Below are 19,340 nucleotides of genomic sequence, written 5' to 3' on the forward strand. Positions count from 1 at the left end.
GCAATCCTTTAAAAAGATGATTAGACTTTTTGGTAGAGGTCAAGAAAGGTTTAGCTGACTGAAGCAAGTGACACTAATAATATAATCATCTTACATTTTTAGCCAGGGAATTGCAGATGTTGCACATCCAGGTATTTCTGTCAGCTTGTGATTAACAAGGGGCACACTTGAAGGAACAAGCTCAGCAAAACTCTAAAAACAACATTTAAAAATTACTTATTGAATGTTGACATGAAAAGCACATACTTGATGCTTTCAGATTAGTTTTGGATTTTTTTATAATGGTTTTGTATTTGGGAATTTTTGTGGGTTTTGTTGGGGTTTTTTTTCCTCCCCCCACACACATAATATACTCTAGATTGTACACATAATCCATAAATATTAAAGTTATAGCCAATTTATTACAGATATTATTTCCCTGATACTGAAACAATGTTATATATAAATATTTCTACATTAATATAAACACATGCAAAACAAATCAGAAAACAGAAGTCTTGAGTAAAGAATGACCAAATTGAAAAAAAAAAAGATAAGCTGTGTACTTAGCAACTATTTGTGGTTGCAGTCTCCGACTCTGATCCCAGAAGAAAAACAAAAAATCCTTCTTGCTGTCAATATTTGGTTTTCACAGAGAAATATGTCAGAATCATCGATTATCTTTTTAATATGATGATTACAGGAAAAGGGTTTTTCAATGCAGTTACACATTATTTGAAACTGTGGCACACAGCTTAAAAAACAAAGGAATAGTAACATCACCAAAAAAGTGGGATTTCTAAGTACCATGCACAGAAAATTGTTGGTATGTCAACCAGTTTAAGTAGGGAAGGGCAGAGATAAAGCATTAATGTCATTTTTCCCCACAACTTCTCCATGTCTCTCCGTAAAAAGTGACAGCAATATATAAATGATCCAGTCTATGACAGGTAGTAGAGACAAAAGTAGTCTGTACTGTTGTTAAGAAAAGGAAATCCACATTGGCCAAGTTTCTTTATTTGATACTTCACATCTTCACTCAATACTATTACTGAATATTTGAAAAATTGTCCTGTACACCATGAATATACAAAATTTATCTGAAGCATTAAATCTGTAAAAATAGGAACAATTCAGTCAGACCAAGTGTAACTGAAGACCTGGCAGACAGTGAAAGGAATTGTTTATCTGGGCTGAGACGTAGTCAGAAATTAAGACTTAACTAAAAGAACCACAGACTATTAAGGAAACAGAACTATGTAAATTAAGATTTTACTAATTTGTCAGAAGATAGGAGAGGGAAAGGTAATGGATTTTATTTTAAATCAGTAAGCATAATGTGATTTTTAGAGACACCTTGGAGGTCTAATTACATACAACTAGAAAACTCACTGCCTTCAGGCACCCTCATATCAAGTGCAAATCTGCGCAGTTATAGAATATATTTATAAAATATACTATATGCAAACATCTTTACAGAGCTTTAAATCAAGCCAAAAAGTAAATATACTTGATGGGACAACTGAAAAAAAAAAAAAGAAAAGAAAAGAAAAAAAAATCAAAAAAGTGGGCAGTGTGATGGTGGCCCTTCAAAACCAAAGGAAACCACTCAGTTTATCTGCAACAAAAAGAAGATGGGATTTGCACCTTAAAACTTAACTGTTAACAAAAATGAAGAAAATATCCTCTGTGCTTCTGGAAATTGACATAAAATTAGCTTTCATGACTTTTACATATTATTGTTATCTTAAAATAACTTCTAAAGCACAATGTCAATCCTTGGATACCAATAACCAATCACGTAATTCAAAGTGAAAGGGTTCCCCAGCTGAATTCAAATTAAAAACTACATAATTCTAAGGAGTGCAATGCTCTGGAAAAAGCTTTAAATTAAATTATTTTACTTGTAAAGCTAGTGTTAGTTTTTTAGTTAAAAAACAACTGGAAGCAAGAAAGCTGCAAGAGTACAAATGACAAAATCGTTTTAGATACACCGAGTGAAAGAGTGAATTATCCACTGATGCAGACAGAAACATCCATTTGCTACATTATTTGCTTCCTTACTTCATTCCATTGCATGTACACACAGCATAAGTATTAAAATGCAGAAGAATAAATAAACCGGCTCAGATTACTAGCAAGGGGCAAAACACAATCCAGAATTGTGCTCTATCTAGTTCCTGTTTCAGCAGTCTTTTTCTCTTCAGTTCATATGAAAAATCATAGTCAGACTTCCAAAAAGAGTCGTTCTTTTTTTTATCAGAAACTTAAGTTCATTTGCCCAGGTTTATAACCCAAGACATTTCTGTGAAGGAAGCACAGTGCAAATTATAGGACTAATAAAACTTGCTTACATAGAAAGAAGTTTACTTGATTAATGTTAACTGGTATCTTTATGAAATACATTGTAAAACAAAGATTAAATAACAGGACTGAGTTTGTTGGGGTTTTTTCCTTAGACTTTTTTCCTCATCCCTCCTTTGAAAAGCTTACTGAATTACAAAAATCTTTAATAAAGTTCCAGTCTTCAGCAGATAATCTATAAATGCTGCCAGTCAATGCCAACTAGAGTTTGATTTGCTTCTTGTGCATGTCCAATTTCCTCTGTAATACTGTGCTGCAGCCAGAGTTTTTGAATCTTTTTAAATCGCTCTTTGCACAGATGTAAGGGATTCCCACGTCTGAAAAGGAGATAACACTTATCAGGAACGATAAAACACTGCAACTAAGCACAAACACTCAGGCGTGACATATTAAGTATTAGATAACCCCATAAAATACTACAATATTCAGATAACCCTTTAATATTATTCTGTTATCAGAGCAAATGAACAGGTATTTGGATAAGTAAACTGCAGTGCTACCTTGTCTGGTGCCCCTCCCTTACAGCTCAACAGTTCCCTCCAGCCTGGGAACCTCACAGCCAGCCCACAGAACTCCTAATGCAAGTATTCAGTAACTTTTCCAGGCTGAACCAGCTCACATTCTCTGGTCTTGGCCAGTTTCAGAAGTAGCAAGCATTAACAATATCGAGTCCCCAAAATATTCTTGCATAGGAAGCAGAGATGAGAGTTAAGACAAAGAACTATTACATTAAATAAAATAATCTCATTGTATTTTCACTTGGTATTAAATTAACACAGGTTATAAAAACAAATGCACTGGATACAAATTTTCAGCCTTAGTTCGTAATCAACTTCACAGATGCTTGAAAGATTTAACTTTAAGCAATTTTCAAGACAACTGTTTTTAACTTGGGGAAGATCTTCCATTAAATATTTTTGACCTAGACCCACATATTAACATTCAAACATCTGAAGATACTAGATGCAGCAGCAATGTCAAAATATAATGTTACCTATATAATTAAAATGAAAAGATAACATAAGAAGTTATTTTTTCACACCAGATAGTTCTATAATTCCTGTGTTTAAAAGACACAATTTTTAAAATATTTACCTGAGTCCCTGGTCTGTCTCTCCATAGTCATCAAGATAAGGAGGAGGATAAAAGCAGCCCTTTGTTTTCCCAGCTAAAAATAGCACCTGACACTCTCGTACTCTAGAGAGAAACAGAGAGAAGATCTTTTGGTATTGATTTTTAGGTGAACAGTTTCTCATACTTTCATAGACACTCCTTTTCAGTTCTTCCCTACTTTCATTCTGTATAATCTGCATGTACAGATTTTTAAAGGCACATTTTTGTAAACTACATCTCTCATTCTCTCCCTGTTACAACTCCTCAGTAGCAGTTAAAAACAATGTTGTTCCCTGTCATATTATTTGCAGGCTGTGTAAAATACCCAACAGAACCACAAAAAAAACCCCAAAACAATTTTGCTTCTTACTAATCTTTGCCAAAGTGAAAACAGACATTATCTAACTTTTTCCTATATGCTGGAAGACAACTAAAATGAATTTTCATGTTTTCAACAGCAGCACCACCAACAAAATCAAAGTATTTACCTTCATTATTTTGTAACACTTGAGTAGAAATAAATGCACAGGCAAAACAAATTCACTTGAAAATGAAATTTGAACTTTCTTTGAAATATTATCTTCAAAGAAGCAACCTCTGAACCTTACACCAAAGCATAGGAAGATGAATACATTTTAGTCTTTAGGCAACCCTGTTGTTAACAAAACACTGCCTTTACACACCACCCCTGCAATCACATATACAGAACTATTAATTTAATGACTACACACACCATCTAACCCAGCAATGAGAGCAGAGGTGTTCAGCTCCTTACCTAAGGAATATGCCTACTCCAGAACCACAAGTGTATGTATGTGCAGTACAGGCTCCAACATCTTCCCCTTCTAGTTCAGTCTGACAGCAGTAACTCTGAGAACACAGCATGGTCCCACACACAAGGCACAATGTTGGGGCTCTGCTTTTGTCACCACCTGATTTCGGACACCTTTTGTTAGGGAAAAAAAAGAAAAAAAAACCCACTGTATGTGTTAACTCTAGATAGTAAAAAGATTCAGAAGTACCTCTGTAACAGGTAACAGCTGAAATTTTTATTTCAGTATTTCACTGAAATACAGGGCAGTTTGGCTGATAAATGCTATGTGCCCTTAGCTTTATGATTCTACACACAACTTTCTGAGACTTTCAGGTTAAGGGTTTCCCAGCTGATGAGAAGGAGCAGCAGACTTTGGGGTGCTCACTATAACTGCATACAACTTACGAAAAATTGGATGCTTGGTTAATGAGGCAGCTGTAGTCATCCGGAAGGTCTATTAATTTGTTGGATTCTCTTGCATAGCTAGAATAAAGCAATCGAATCAGCACTCATATTTCAATGAATAATACACAAGCAAATTCAAACTCATTCATGTTTTCCTGACTCATCTAAACAGCATCTGTGAAAAATTAGGTTTTTTAAGTTTTCCTCTTCTCTGCCACTCATTGAGTAAAATGGTAGCTCATAAAAAGACGAACACACAACATCTCTCAAATAACCACCTCCCCTTTCTTAGTCTTATTTCTTATGAATTTGAGAAAACGCAGAGGTGGAAAGTTGGAAAAATACATGTCATTTGTATGCTTTTAGCAACCCTAATTATGAACTCACTACAGATTTAAATAAATGTTTTTTCTCTTCTGTATCAGTTTGCCTTGTATTTTCTTTTTGTCACTAACATTGAATGGAAAATAGTCTGACTTTCAAGTTCAGGGAACTTGTATCCTGAAGAGAATGAAATATGCATGCAATGAAAAGGACCAATTTAATATCAAATACTTATATATTTTAAATATATTTAAAGGTAACAGATACTACACACTAATTCTAATAATCTTCAAGTCTAGGAATAATACAACTTAGATGATGAAATGCAAATAGAAGTTTGCAACAGAAGCAATGTACAAAAACATGATGAGAGGGAAAAAAGTCATCAAGTTAGACATAAGCTTGGGAAGAGCAGATAAGAATCAGCAAAAGGAACACATGGAAAAGATCCCAACAATCACATGTGGCAGGAAATCAATTACACAACCAGAATATTCTTGCTGTGTAGGAAATTCTGTTAATAGTCTGGTGTTTCACAGATGAAGTGATTAATTTTTATTTTTGTCACAGCCTTATTGTATGCACGATGTTAAAAGACTGACTTTATGTATTTAGCACAAGAGATTAAAAAGCAGGGATATGTTCTTCATGACAGCACCGTGAACTTCACATTCATTTCTAATTATTAGGATAATTGTTAACCACTATTTTTACCCAGACTTCAGAAAGAACAACACCCTAAATGCTTTTCTACACCCACTAAGTATTAAACATGTTCTGTATTCGAAGTAACTGCGCAGCAAGAACAAATGTATGAAAAGCTGATTTTCTTTTCAGCAGCTGACTTGGTGTTGGCTTTACTGAAGGAATTGGATTCTTTAAAAAGACAGTTTAGAAAGCTCTTCAATGCCTGGTATTTTTAAACAAAGGTTATATACATCTTTTAGTGACAGCATATTTTTTGCACCAGAAGATACAAAGCAATAGGAAACATCAGATGAAATTTTATGGCCTCTGATTCCTGCACATCAGTCTAAATAAAACCCCAATATTAAACTTTGCCTTTAAAATCTACTCATTTAAGCATTATTTCCTTGTCTTACAAAATTTTTAAAAATTCACTTCTTCCCTAATATCTTTATTATTCAATAAAGCAGAACAGATATTATGTTATTATAAACACCCATTAGAAAAAGTATCTGGAGAAAGCTTCAACACTAAAGTTTTTCCCCCTGTCTCTGCTTAAAATCTCTCTGTGTTTACCTGATAGCCTGTCTCTTGCCTTCCAGGTATCTTTTTACTTCATTGTTACTGCACCAACTACAAGAAAAAAAAAATGGCTTTTAACTTTAATAAATGATAGAAAAAGAAATCAGCAAAAAAATCAACAGTACCTCTATTAAAAAACCACTACAACCAAAATTATTTCTTTCAAAACACTTCTTTCACAAACACTTTTCAAAATCCACAATTTACTTCCATATGCATTCCTGGGAGAATACTTACACTACTGTCTTGTACAGGATTCTTTATTATATTTAAACTAAGTACAAAAATACAACTTACCTTTCTATTAGTGTGTTCAGAATCTCACTGTTTTCTTGAAAAAGGCAAGTGAGGTTGTTTGGCAAGGAAAGATAGCTACATAAGTGTTCAAATTGGTTTGCTCCGTTTACTGAAAAACAACAAAGGTATAATTCTCATAACTTCATTTTAAAAATGCTTATCATGACCACTTTCAGATTAACATTCTATCCCTACATATGCCATATGTGGAAGACAGTGAAGTATGTTACTAACATCAATTATCTGGGGTATGACAGAACATAGTGCATTTACAGAGATATCATAGGATGGTTTAGGTTGGAGGGGACCTCAAAACCAGTCTACTTTCAATCCCCCTGCCACAGACGGACACCTTCCACTAGACCAGGCTGCTCAAAGCCCCAATCCAACCTGGCCTTAATATTAAGTGTTAGCAGATGCTAACTGAATGAAATCAATGCAAGCAAAAGCAGGTCTCACCTTTGAAAACAGCAATCCACAGGAGCTTTGAAATAATCAGAATTTCCCTTATTAACAGAAGGGCATCAATTTCTGTTTTAAGTAATCTAGAATGGCATTTACCTCTATATTAAAAATACATTTTTAAAACAAACTAATTAATCATTTTGCCTTTTTCATTATGCTGATATGATTCTGCACCAGTAACAAGCCCACATCCATTCAGTCAGCTTCTTCAGACGAGAGTTTAAATGTAATTTATTTTGACCATTAATGTTTATGTATTGAAAAGCTCATTTAGTACAAAGCAGACAATACCTTGAATTTCTGAGGGTGCTGGGACTCCATTTAAGTAATGAAAAAACAAAGCAGAACATCTCAGGAAAGGCATGATTCCAGCTTTTAGATTCCTCCACAGGTGCCAGCCTGAGGAAATTTCTTTCAAGGCACTTTAGAGAATAAAATAAAAAAACTTCATTTCTATTTAATCATTTCAGTTTGAAAGCTCTATTTACTAAGTCTTCAGTCACACTGCATACTAAATTACTGATTTCAGCTGAAACAATCACTATGTGAAGTGTTTAATTCAAAGCAAACTCCAAGAAAAACAACAAACTAGAGATTCATAAAAATGTAACCAACTGGGACAGTAATTTAAGGAGATTTTGCATAAACAGCTCAGATCACAGAATGGTTTGGGTTGGAAAGGACCTTAAAGACTACCTCATTCCAAGCCCCCAGCCTGGCGTTGAACAGTTCCAGGGATGGGGCATCCATGGCTTCTCCGGGCAACCTGTTCCAGTGCCTCACCACCCTCACAGAAAACAACTTCTTCCTAACACCTAATTTCACCTATAACCTACTTTCTTTCACTTCAAAGCCATTCCCATCTTAAGCTTCCTGTACTCAGACACTGCCAATTCCAGATTTTGCAAACTGACTGAAAAAAATTGTTTCTGAGCACAATCTTCATGAGCAGGTATCTTCCTGGTAACAGATTAATTTATAGGAATAGTTACTGAAGTGAATCTAGAAGTGCTGGATAAGAAAAAAGATGTAAGAGTTCCCAAGTTTAAAATGTCATCTTTGACAGCACTAGTATATAGAATGCAGTCACCAGTCAATGTTCAGTTCAGGAGGGAGAAAAATATAAAATTTTATCAAAAGATCATGTTTTTACCTTCCCGTACACTGGCAAAGAAATTTATACAGTGTAAGCACAGCTACTTCCTCTTCACTGTTAGTGTTTTCTTGGTCCATGCCATTCTCTTCTGAAGAAGAAATAAATAATTAACAAGTTGTTCCATATATACGTGTTTACACAACAAGAATGTATTTTTTCAAGTTCTGATAAAAAATGCCCAAACTAAGTGAAGTATTCCACTGGGATGGAATATGATGTACTGGAAAGAAGTTTTCTGCTGCACATCATATGCAGTAAGTTTGTGCTATTGTCAGCTCCAGTGAGGTGTTGGTTTACTTGTTCAATTGATTGGGTTTCTTGACATACCTGCTTGAAGTTCTTTGCTTTTGGCAAACTAAGCCTTATCCAGCTCCTCTTGTCAGCAGATACATTGATTCCTTACTTTGCTAACTGCAACTCATTCATCATGCAATGCCTAAGCCAAGCCTGCAATAAACACTTCCAGGCACTGCTACAGCAGCTGGAAAGCCAGGATTCACGACTATGCTCCAAGAAACTCCCAGAGCAGAGCAATGAAGACAACATGACTGAACTTTGATGAGTACAATTTATCAATACTCTGTGGGCTCAAAGACAGCACCAACAATTGTATTTTGTAACTGTAAACTGCACACATTTACCAGCAGCACCTTAGTTTTTTTCTAAGTAAAGATTGGAGGAATCTTTTCAGTTGTTGAGACAAAGTGGCATTACCTGTCGATGAGGTAAGTAAAATTTGTATTATGTGTGCCATAGTGACAAGATGAAACAGGTGAAGATCTCCAGTGCCAAGACTAACCCCTGAAAAATCCTGACAATGTATGGCAGGGAAAGAGAGCACCAAGCTTACCTGTGAAAGAAAACAAGAAAGTTGGTACATTCCTCTTCCTTTTTAATCTTCCCCTTTTCTCTGCTCAAGCTGCAACTATACCCCTTGAAGGCAGCATACCACATATGGCTAATTTTGAAGCTAATTACACAGACATTATTTAAAAGAACAATAATTATCTATCAGGAGAGTTTTGAGTCTGTCTGGGTTTTTTGGGTTTGTTGTTTTGTTGGGGGGGGTTGGTTTTCATGTATTTTGGGGTTTTTAACAGCCAAAGGGTATGCATTCTGTCTCATCTTACCCCTTTTTTATTTATAGAAAATAATACTTTTATTTAATACTTTTATTAAGAATACTTTTATTAAATTAAAAAAGTCTTCAAAACGTATTAAGTAGTGAAAAAATACCTGAACATTTTGAAAGGTTCCTAGCTCAGAGTAAAGAGAAAGTTCTCAATAGGTTTTACATAGTGCCTACTGGATCAAAACATTATTAATATATATTAAGAAATACTTACCAATAAATGAAACATGTCAATATCAAGTATGCAAGGAAGATTCCCATTTTTTTCATTAGGCACCAGTGCTAAGTATTTTGGAGAGAAAAAAAAATATTAATTGAATATTTATACATGGAAAGATTTTAGTGTCCTTCAGTTACAAAATGAGAGCCATCTCCTTCATTTACATTCTTAAAGAACTTAAAATACAAATGTAGCTGTTTTGGCCAGAGTCAGTTCAAGAACTGTCCAACATTATTGGAAAAGAGCCTTGCCTACTTTATTGTATTAAAACAAAACAAACCCAGGTAGCCATTTCTACTCCCATGGTCACTTTCTTTCCTTGCCTGGGTTTTCCAGTGTGAGACAAAATGAGACAGTAGCTCAAGCTCTGATACAGAAAGGAGCTCTAACAATAGTGACTAAACAGGAACACTGACTGTGGTCTGTTGGACAGCTGCTCAAATGAAACTTTTGCAATTTGCTTAACTTCACAAGACTGCCTGAACTTCCCTTACTGCAAATGCCTCAAAAATGCACTGCTACAGTCTCTTAAATTCATTAGTTTATCTCTAATTAAGGTGGAGCGAGGTGTTGGTCTCTCCCTCTCTGTAGTATTTACAGTAACCACAAAGTATTAACCAAAGCACTCCAGCTGACAACAGAAATTCACACACTTAATGAATTGCAAGCACCTTCATCTAAAAGCAAACACAAATTAAGTGTTTTGAAAAATGTTACAAGATATTTTAAGTAACAATCAAGGAACAGATGCATACTTCTTTACTCCAAGCAGTAAGATCTGATTGTAATAAAGCTGCAGCTCTGGGTATATTTTACAATGTAGCTATAAGCATTAAGCTGCCAAGTTTAGAAACACTACTACATTAAAAAATAGTCTCATCATGACAACTTAAAAATACTTCAGTTGAAGACTGCTGCCTTGCTGGCCAAAAAAACTGAGAGCTGAAGACATGTGACATTTTGAAGCTATTTCTATTAGCAAACATTTCACCACAATTCAGATTTCAAATGCTTTTCCTTTTGTCAGCATATAGCCACAGAACTCAACCCAAAAGTGTGAAAAAAGTCTCTATCAAAAACATGACCAGAGCAAGGGACTTCCAAACCTGAACATATTTTCACTAAGCCATCTTTATGTACCGTTTATAGAATATAGACAGATCAAAGGCTCATGACTTTCATGATTCCTAGCCAGGAAAAATAAAATAGCAGAAACTTTTCCTTCATAAAAATAAAAGCAGTACAGTTGCTTCTGTCAGTTGGAAGGAAGGAGAGCTTTGAAGAAATATTAATTCAAGTTTTCAGGAAAACGCAGAACACTCAGAACACCATATATTGCAAACTTCCAGTCAAACAGCCAGCAGCATTTTCTCTTTTGCTTCTCATAGAAAACAGCTCAACCATTACTGCTACAAACTGATGCCAATTAAGTTTTTCCCCATAAAGCTGCCAACTGTTTGCTGAAGTAGCTGGTATCCATCTACTAGTAATTTCAGTACATCAATGCGTTTTAAAAGTTTCTCTGCTCTACTGACTGGAGATATTGAAGTTATCCTATTTTATGGTACCCTTTCAGAACAGCCCTCTCATGGGCAATTACTTCATTAGGCTGAACTTCAGACTTTTCATCTGTATCTACTAATGCTTCAAGCTTGGAACATTTTGGTTGTTCTCATTAAAATTCTCAATTAACACATGACATTACATAGTAAGTCCTGTCTTATCACAGATCCAACTTTTCAAAGAGAGAAAAGTTTGCAGATATATTACAGACCTCTGCAAATATCATTTCCACACTACATTAATCCTTATTTCTTCCTCTTTAAAGCTCCAGTGCATCACTTTTGTGAAGGACCGCATTTCCTTCTCCTGTGCTCTAGGTATCTTTCTCTAAGGAATAAACAACAGAACTCCTTCACAGCAAAATATCTATGCTTCTCTTGGAGCTGCAGGCCAAAAGAAATGTCTTTTTTCTTGACATAACACATACGGGTGAAAATAGCAGCTCTTGGTTTATTACTTAAAACTACATAAAATAATTTTCTTCTAATCAATACTAACAGTCATTCTGAAAGCCTTTTTCTGTATGTATATATTTGAAAAAAACCCAGCATAACGTGGCAAACTTACATGCTAATAGAGTACAAAAGTGACCCTGTACTGCTGAAAGAGATGAAACTGTCCAGTGAGCTGCTGCAAATCTTGTTAGTGACGTAAGGCAGTCATCCTTTAAAAACAAAGAAAAAGAGACACTGCCACAGTTAATGAAGTTCCTCAACATAAAAAGGTCTTTTGACTTAACAGCATTTTTTTCAGGCCTCTCAGCTGCAGTTTATGGGGGCAGTTTGACTGTGTAAGTATGTGACAGATACTTATGTTTATGCAAATATGCAAGTTCCTTTTGGCATTTTTATTTTGATTGTTACCATGAGAAACTGCAGCCTTAATAAATTATGTGTTTATAGGAAAAAAGTAACAGTTTTGCTAGATGTGATTTTTAAATAGTTTAATAATCAGATACAGATTGACAATAAACAATAGGATCCAACAAAATAAAACTATCCAATAACCATAACTTAAAATGTAGATATTCCTCACTAATGAAGCACAAGTCCCTCTATTTTCCACGAGTTCAGGAGGAATTGCTACTTGTTTCTTACCTGTCGACAAGGTAAATGACCAAATAATGGCTTATCTTCATCAGCTAAAATTCGTTCTGGAAAAATAAAATTCATTGTTGTGAGTTTAACCAAATTCTGAAAATCCCCTATAAAGGAGCCAAATGAACAGATCAGTACCTATAGTCTGTATCGTGTAAGCACAGCTGCCCCAGCACATTATAGGTACACGTGGGTCTTCCTCATTTGGATGAACCTTCAAGCCTACTTTGTAAGTTGCCGTACCAAAAGTTGTCAGCATCTCTTTTATGCTCTCAGAATAAGGATTCCTGAAACAAAGAAAACAGTATTACTAATTCATTCTTTCCTCCACTGGCAGCATAGTACCTCTAATGATAAGCATTCACCCCATAGGTGAACAACTGGAGTTTTCAACTTTAAGTGACAACTCCAATATCCTTCTTTGGATCTGGTATTCTGTAACCTCATTTTTTTGGTGACAGATACTTCCCCAATTATTTTTTGATTATTTGTTTGGAAGCAATCTCATTTTTAGTGTTAACACTATCTAGTCCTCAAAGACAATAAAGTTAAGGCTAAATTATAAGAAATGTGTGTGACTGATAGCTAAATCTGTCATCAGCTGGAATAAGAGTCTTGTATTTTGTGTGCAGCTGGCAGACTAATGTCTGTACCACATAACAAGTTTTGTTACTTTCTCCTGAAGTGAAGAGAGTGTAGACCCAAATACAAGTACACCCTTACAGCTGAAATTACATATTAACATACCCTCCATTTCATAGTCTTCCTTCATGTTTTACATGTTGTGCTGGCTGTAATGATGAATCCTTCCTTCAGCTACAAGAAGTACAAAACTTAATCTTCATGCCATAATTTACATAACTGCAGCATGATTCTGCACAACAACTTAGCACATTCACTTCCGAAATTCTACTGCATCACTTAGGACTTATGGACTGGACTTCAATGCCATCATCGTAATAACATTAACTTTTCTAATTAAAGCAAAATTCATATATTTCCCTTAATTATTGAGATCTTCTAGCATAGAAATTATATTCTATTTTCATGTTATGATTTCATGATGAATTTTTAACAATTTATTAATATGTAAATACATACTTCAGTTTGAAATCTGGTCTAAATCCTTCTGGTAATTGCAGCTGATCCATTTTTTCTGAGTGACCAGAATGGCCTGTACAAACAAAAAGTAATAAATCACTGATTATTCACCTATACATAATTTCTACATTATAGAAAGGTGCAGAAGCTGAATCTGAAATTCCATTACCAGAAACTGAAATTCCAAGCTGTTCTTGCCACCTATGCTACCATGTCTCAACCCCGTTGTAGCAGAACCAAGGTCCTTGGTCTTTTCCACGAATATTATAGCATTTTCACATACAAATATACAGATTTCTTCAGACTTACTTGCACAGTCTTCATTTCGAAGTAAATGCAGGGCCTTTACTTGCTGGGATACTGTTTTGATCCACTGAGTTAGGTTTCGTTGGCCTGAAAAGTCTAACCTGTCAAAAAAAAAACCCACCAAAAAACTGTTAAAAACAATCTGTATACAGAATTAGTATTTCATAGGCATTCCAACACCATTCATCTGTTTCTCAATGGACTTTCTCTGCTGCCCATGCATTTTTCTACATTCAGTTCTTTTCTGCAGGTCCTATGCTTTCCTGCCCTTTCACACTCTTAAATTCCATAACATACAACAGTAAAGTAAATCCATAATACAAAAGAAGCAGACAGGCAATCCACTTGAGTTTATCAAACCAGAAGACAACAAACATTCAGGAACGTCTTCTGGGGTATAGATGGTTTGGGATCTTGTTTTTTTACATTTATTGAGGACATTTATAAACAAAACTGACCTGTTAAACAAAACTCTTGGTGGAGGAAGCAAAGGAATAACAGTGTTGCTCAAGCATTCACAAAGTGGGCAAAGGAATTCACCATTTTCTACATCATAACTTGTGTGTACTCGTAATCTTTGTTGTCTTCGTTGCTCTTTTGCTTGGACTGCATCAAAATACCTTTAGAAAAGAGCAAGACATTAGTGGCAAATTATTAACATTACTTGATCATAGAAATTCAAGAATTCTCAGGCAGACACAGTTTTGCCTTTCCCCAATCAGAGGTAAAAGAATCATCTGAAGGAAAAAGCTCTACCCTCTGATTGATAAAGTATTAGTGCTTTTAGCTGCCAAAATCTATCTACAAAGTGCTGAAATTCACTGGGCTGTTAAAATCACAGTTAAGTCTGAACATTACATGTAGGAAAAAAAGGGAAAAGCTGAGAGAAAGTTGAAGCATTAAAAAAACCAAAACCAAACCAAACAAAAAAACCCAAACAAAGCGAAACACCACAGGCAAACAAAATACCTCAAACACACAAAAACCACAAAGAAAAAAAGAAAGAAACAAACAAAAACAACAACAAAAGCCCCAAACCAAACCAAAAAACCCAACTCGTTTTTACACAATTTTTTTAGGAAGATGCCATGAGCATTATCCTTGGGCATTTTCTATTACTGGCCACAACCAAAACAGCAGTAGCTGGAGAAACTGTTGGCTGAACCCTCTACGAAAAACGAACTGAATTCGCTGCTTTGCTAAATGCAACTGCTGTTCCAGAAGCCTCTGATGTGATATAAAGCATGCCCAATGATGACCCCAAAATGATCTGAATACAGGCACCTAAGGGCATTTCCAGGAGATAATGACAACCACAAAGGACGGTACACCAGCTACACAAGAAGATTAAGAACCTATCTTCAGTGAGCCGTAACATCAAAGACCACAACTGAAACCTGTGTGCGGTAATAGCCACAGAATCTCTGGGAGCTCCTAATACTCTTCACACACAAGGCAGAATCTGAAATTAGGCACTTCAGAAGCCATGCCAAGGAGCAAAGCAAGGGCCTAATCAAAGTCAGAGGCATGAATGGTTTGAATTTGTCACATAGCATGGGTACCACACAGCACTAAGCATGTTTATATGCCTCCAAAAATCAAAGAATAAAAATAACTGCAAAAGACTTTATTAAAATGCTAAGAAACAAAGGATAAAATTGAGTTCATATTGAAGATGAATTTGAACTAGGTCACAGATGTTTCTACTTCAAATTAAACATGCTGGAGGAATTAAGAGTGCAAGGGATGCACTCTAATTTAAAACCTCAGCAGAGAGCAGAAGAAGCAGCAAAACCATGTCTATCAGTGAACTGCAAAAAAACCCCCCAAAAAACCTGAGCTTCAGAAACATGTACACCACAGGGAATTATGCACTAGGATAAACAAGCAAAGGGAATGCAAGCTGCCATGTGCGGCTTTAGACTCTTCTTTACCAAGATGACAATAAATGAAAATTATTTTGAGTACGTTTACAGCATTTGATTTCTGCTCCTTTTTTTCCAACAGAAAGCTGTTTTAATCACTTCCTGAAATTCCTTTACAGGTTTACTACATGGCAGGAATTTTGCCATTAAAATTAGTGCTATTAGGCAAACTGATAACATAACATGTTATTTGAACTAAAAACTTAAATATAGTCTTTTACCTTTGCCAACAATGAGCGTGCATAATATGTCCACAGCTACCCGTGTGTGTTCCACATGATAGATCTGGGTGCATGAATAAGGGGTCATACTTTTCTGTATTTCAAAGAAAAAAATAAACGGCTCTGAAATCAACATTTATCAAAAGACTTGAATGCAGATTAATGTTACCACATCTGCATCATTATTTAACTTTACCACAGAAGTGTAACTCATTTGATGAAGCATAAACACATTACTAATGCACAACAACCTAAACTGTTTAAATCATTTGCAAGTATCACCTTACTTTAGTTTGAGGTACTTAAGGCTTCAAACCAAGTTTTCAGAGGTGTTGGGCCCTGGTAAAAGTCCCCAAGATCAACCTGCAGTTTTGGTGGTTAACCACCATCAAACAATGAGTCCAAGGACATTAATCTTCAGAGTGAGAGTGCAAAACAATTCAGTGCAAAGATTTCTCTGTGTTTACACATACAGAATCCAGAGAAACCTTTGTAACAGTGCCCTTGCTTGCTGTGATCTGTTTCACAAAGTACCTAAATCCAAGATTTTTTTTTTCTTATCACTAAGAGGCATTTCAGATGATATAACAGAGGAAGAAAATGTACATCTTGTGCTTTTACAGCATTACATTAATACCTCCTCTCTCTGATGTTATAGGCATGGTTTAAGAAGAAACACTTCTGATTTTAAGGGTTTTTTTAACACTTACAAATAATTTGTCACAAATGAATGGCAGAACATTTAGCTCATGCCTCACAGTGATTTACATTATTCAGCACACACATTTCTACCTCACTAAAAATATGGGAGTTTTGCCACTGATTACAATGAAGCTGTTCACAAATAGTTAACAGAAGAAGGCTGTGTCACTGTCTCGGAAGAACAAATGCTGTTGTCACAGTGACCCCAACATTCTTTAATATTTAAGACAACTATGAACAGTACTTACCAGGGTCTGGAGTAATTTTGTTTCTATTTTTAGACAGCACAGTTGATCGCTGAATAAATGCTGCCAAGACCATAGCTCTGCTGTCCACTTTAACTTCTTGCTCCTCCTGGCACAATATACACATAACAACCTGTCTGGGTTCAGTTACTCTAGTTTGCTCTGGACCCAAGGCTGTGAGTTTTGCATCCGAAACTACAGGGCTAGAATATTCAAAGAATATTAGTGAGCAAATTATTTGAAAAACATAATTCAGATCATGACTTAAGTGTGTTTAGTGAGTTTCCTAAATTTATGATAAATGCTGACAAAAAATAGCTTTGGCATTTATGTAACAATTCCTATGTGCCCAGAAGTAGCATGTATTTTCCAGAAAAAATTCATACCCTCCTGATAGTATAACCCACTCCAGTTTAACACAGAAACAGAATCTGCAGCCCTCCATCACCACCATCCCTTAAGTGTCTGATACGAATTTTGAAAACACTCTCCACTTCCCCACAAAATCATTAGCGTTCTCCAATTCATATTTCCAACTATCAAGCAGATTTTCTTCCAGATCATCAATAGACATATAATCAGCTAGCTCCAATTTATTATGTTTAATAGCATAGTCTCTTCAGCATTATTAATAATTTACTGGGTGATTTTGTACAAAAAAATCATTTGCCTGTTTCCATTTATATTTATGCCACAATTTTGACAGAGGGGGGAGGGAAGCATTCCATTTACTGCTGGTTTTTTGTCTCAGAAACTAATGAACAGTTTTCCATCAAGACCGAAGAAAAAAGAGCTTTTTAAAGTGGTAACAATAGGACAATCTGATGTAAACATTAACGAGAAGAAGTTGAAACAAGATGCCTTTACCTATTTTCATGGACTCCGGAGGTTGAAGTATCCAGCTCCTCCAGAGTTTGCTGAAAGAGTTCTTTGTTTTCATTAATGAAGTGCCGTTGCATCTCAGACATCTGGGCCATAATCTTTTCCCTGCGCAGTCTGGCAATCTCAGCTTTTCGCTTCCTTTCAGCTTTGTCTTTATCACGTGAACTCTGAAATTGTATCATTCACTCAGTCATTTTTAAAATTTTGTTACAACAGATTATTTATTTTATCTACTGCTATGTGTAACTTGTACTAACCTCCAAACAATGAAAATCTCTTTTGTCATAAAAGAAAAAGAAAAGACTACCAAAGAGTTATTTTGTGCCCTCTTTTCTTTAGCTTGTGTTCAATGCCAGGCAGAACTGCAGATCCAGAAGGGGAACCTCTTCCCCATAACCTTTAACTGTGTTTTGTATTTCTCTTCCCTTTAAGGATTCATAGGAGAAAAGGTTAAGAGAGTGATATGTCTCGTCTCTGGTGCTGCTCTCCCTCCACAGCAGCTGCATTCCTAAATGCACTACAGTGCTCCACAGTCAGTGTGCAGTACCTAGAATGTCATGTCAAGCTACACATATCAGCAGAGCTTATCTGGAATGACCTGCATGGTAAAAATACATAGATGCCATTTCTTTTAGCAACTTTCCATGGAGTCTGAAATTATGGGAAGAGCAGAAACATTTAATGCTGTGACTGTACCACAGACAATTCTATGAAGTAGAATTGCAAAAGATTTGGAGATTACAATATATGAAACAAAGAAAAACAGTCTAGGGACTCTACCAATAGGTTTTTCAAACAAATGAGTTTGATCTGTAAACTGTGAGACAAATTTTCAGAAGTCACTGATGTTTCCCATGTTTGATTCAGAGCTACAATTAGAAATACAGTCCTTTGCTAGTCATCACCCAGACCTGATCATCACCAAGCTGTTACAGATTGCTTTTACCTCCTCCATAATATTTCCTTCTGTCTCGGCCACAGGACTTGAAGAAGAGCTTTCTCTTAGCTTTTTAATAGTATTAAAAGTCTGTAAGAAAAAAGACAGCCTTTAATTTGTTTGTGACGTGAGAATGTAACTGTGTATACTGTAATAGTGATCATACAATGTGCAGGGTTGGAATCCAGAGGAGTAAAACTGTAGGTACAACAAATTCACACAGGAATAACTAAACCATCCCAATGTAATTAGGGAAGTTTCAAAAATCTTATTTCCATAATTTTCAGTGGTGATATAAATATATTTACCTTCAATATCCATCTGATCATGTCCTTGTGCACTTCCAGATGAGGTGCATTTTGCAGTGTTTCTAGCATAGCCAGTATGCTAGGGGAGTTATTGGGCGCCTCTCCTGGTTCTGAGAGAAAAATTACAATGAGAATTGATTATAATGTTACTGACAAATTAATAATTCACTAACATTAAAAACAAGAAACCCCAATGCTTGCTCAGCAACTGAAGAATTTCTTCAACAAATAGGCACAATATGTACCTTTTAATTCCCCCCCACACTGCAAACCTTTTCATGAATAGGCTCTAAATCCTCAAAAGTCTTGCTCACTGACTATATTTTCTTACAAAAGAAATGCACTGTATGTGCTCTCTGGCTGTTTTCATCTTGGGAACTTCCAATACTTTATTTCCCACTACTTTAAATGGAACTTTCAGGTCTTAGCAAAACTAGAGGCATTAGTCAGAAAATACAAAGGAGAGTCCAGATTAAAAGACTATTTAAGACTGCAATTATGATTTTTGCAATTGC

At 35.5% G+C, this 19,340-nt stretch overlaps 1 protein-coding gene across 3 annotated transcripts in view; it reads right to left on the bottom strand.

Moving 5' to 3' along the window:
* Positions 1–381: 381 nt before the first annotated feature.
* UBR2 (ubiquitin protein ligase E3 component n-recognin 2) overlaps positions 382–19,340 on the bottom strand; it is a 56,287-nt gene continuing 37,328 nt past the window's right edge. For 2 of the 3 annotated variants that reach the window (XM_048299142.1, XM_048299141.1), the window contains exons 27-47: positions 18,826–18,935; positions 18,527–18,607; positions 17,566–17,747; positions 16,702–16,901; positions 15,752–15,845; positions 14,064–14,225; positions 13,609–13,706; positions 13,300–13,372; positions 12,337–12,485; positions 12,199–12,254; positions 11,669–11,765; positions 9,533–9,600; positions 8,901–9,036; positions 8,184–8,274; positions 7,322–7,452; positions 6,566–6,674; positions 6,263–6,319; positions 4,676–4,753; positions 4,232–4,402; positions 3,439–3,540; positions 382–2,660 (exon numbers count right to left, since the gene is read on the bottom strand). In XM_048299142.1, coding sequence (XP_048155099.1) covers positions 2,519–2,660; positions 3,439–3,540; positions 4,232–4,402; positions 4,676–4,753; positions 6,263–6,319; positions 6,566–6,674; positions 7,322–7,452; positions 8,184–8,274; positions 8,901–9,036; positions 9,533–9,600; positions 11,669–11,765; positions 12,199–12,254; positions 12,337–12,485; positions 13,300–13,372; positions 13,609–13,706; positions 14,064–14,225; positions 15,752–15,845; positions 16,702–16,901; positions 17,566–17,747; positions 18,527–18,607; positions 18,826–18,935 — 2,387 coding nt within the window. In that variant the 3' untranslated portion in view covers positions 382–2,518. Of the gene's footprint in view, positions 2,661–3,438; positions 3,541–4,231; positions 4,403–4,675; positions 4,754–6,262; positions 6,320–6,565; positions 6,675–7,321; positions 7,453–8,183; positions 8,275–8,900; positions 9,037–9,532; positions 9,601–11,668; positions 11,766–12,198; positions 12,255–12,336; positions 12,486–13,299; positions 13,373–13,608; positions 13,707–14,063; positions 14,226–15,751; positions 15,846–16,701; positions 16,902–17,565; positions 17,748–18,526; positions 18,608–18,825; positions 18,936–19,340 lie in introns of those variants that run through there. The other variant, XM_048299143.1, reaches the window with a different exon arrangement.

This window comes from Corvus hawaiiensis, chromosome 3 (assembly GCF_020740725.1).
Source record: "Corvus hawaiiensis isolate bCorHaw1 chromosome 3, bCorHaw1.pri.cur, whole genome shotgun sequence".
NCBI classification, from domain to species: domain Eukaryota; kingdom Metazoa; phylum Chordata; class Aves; order Passeriformes; family Corvidae; genus Corvus; species Corvus hawaiiensis.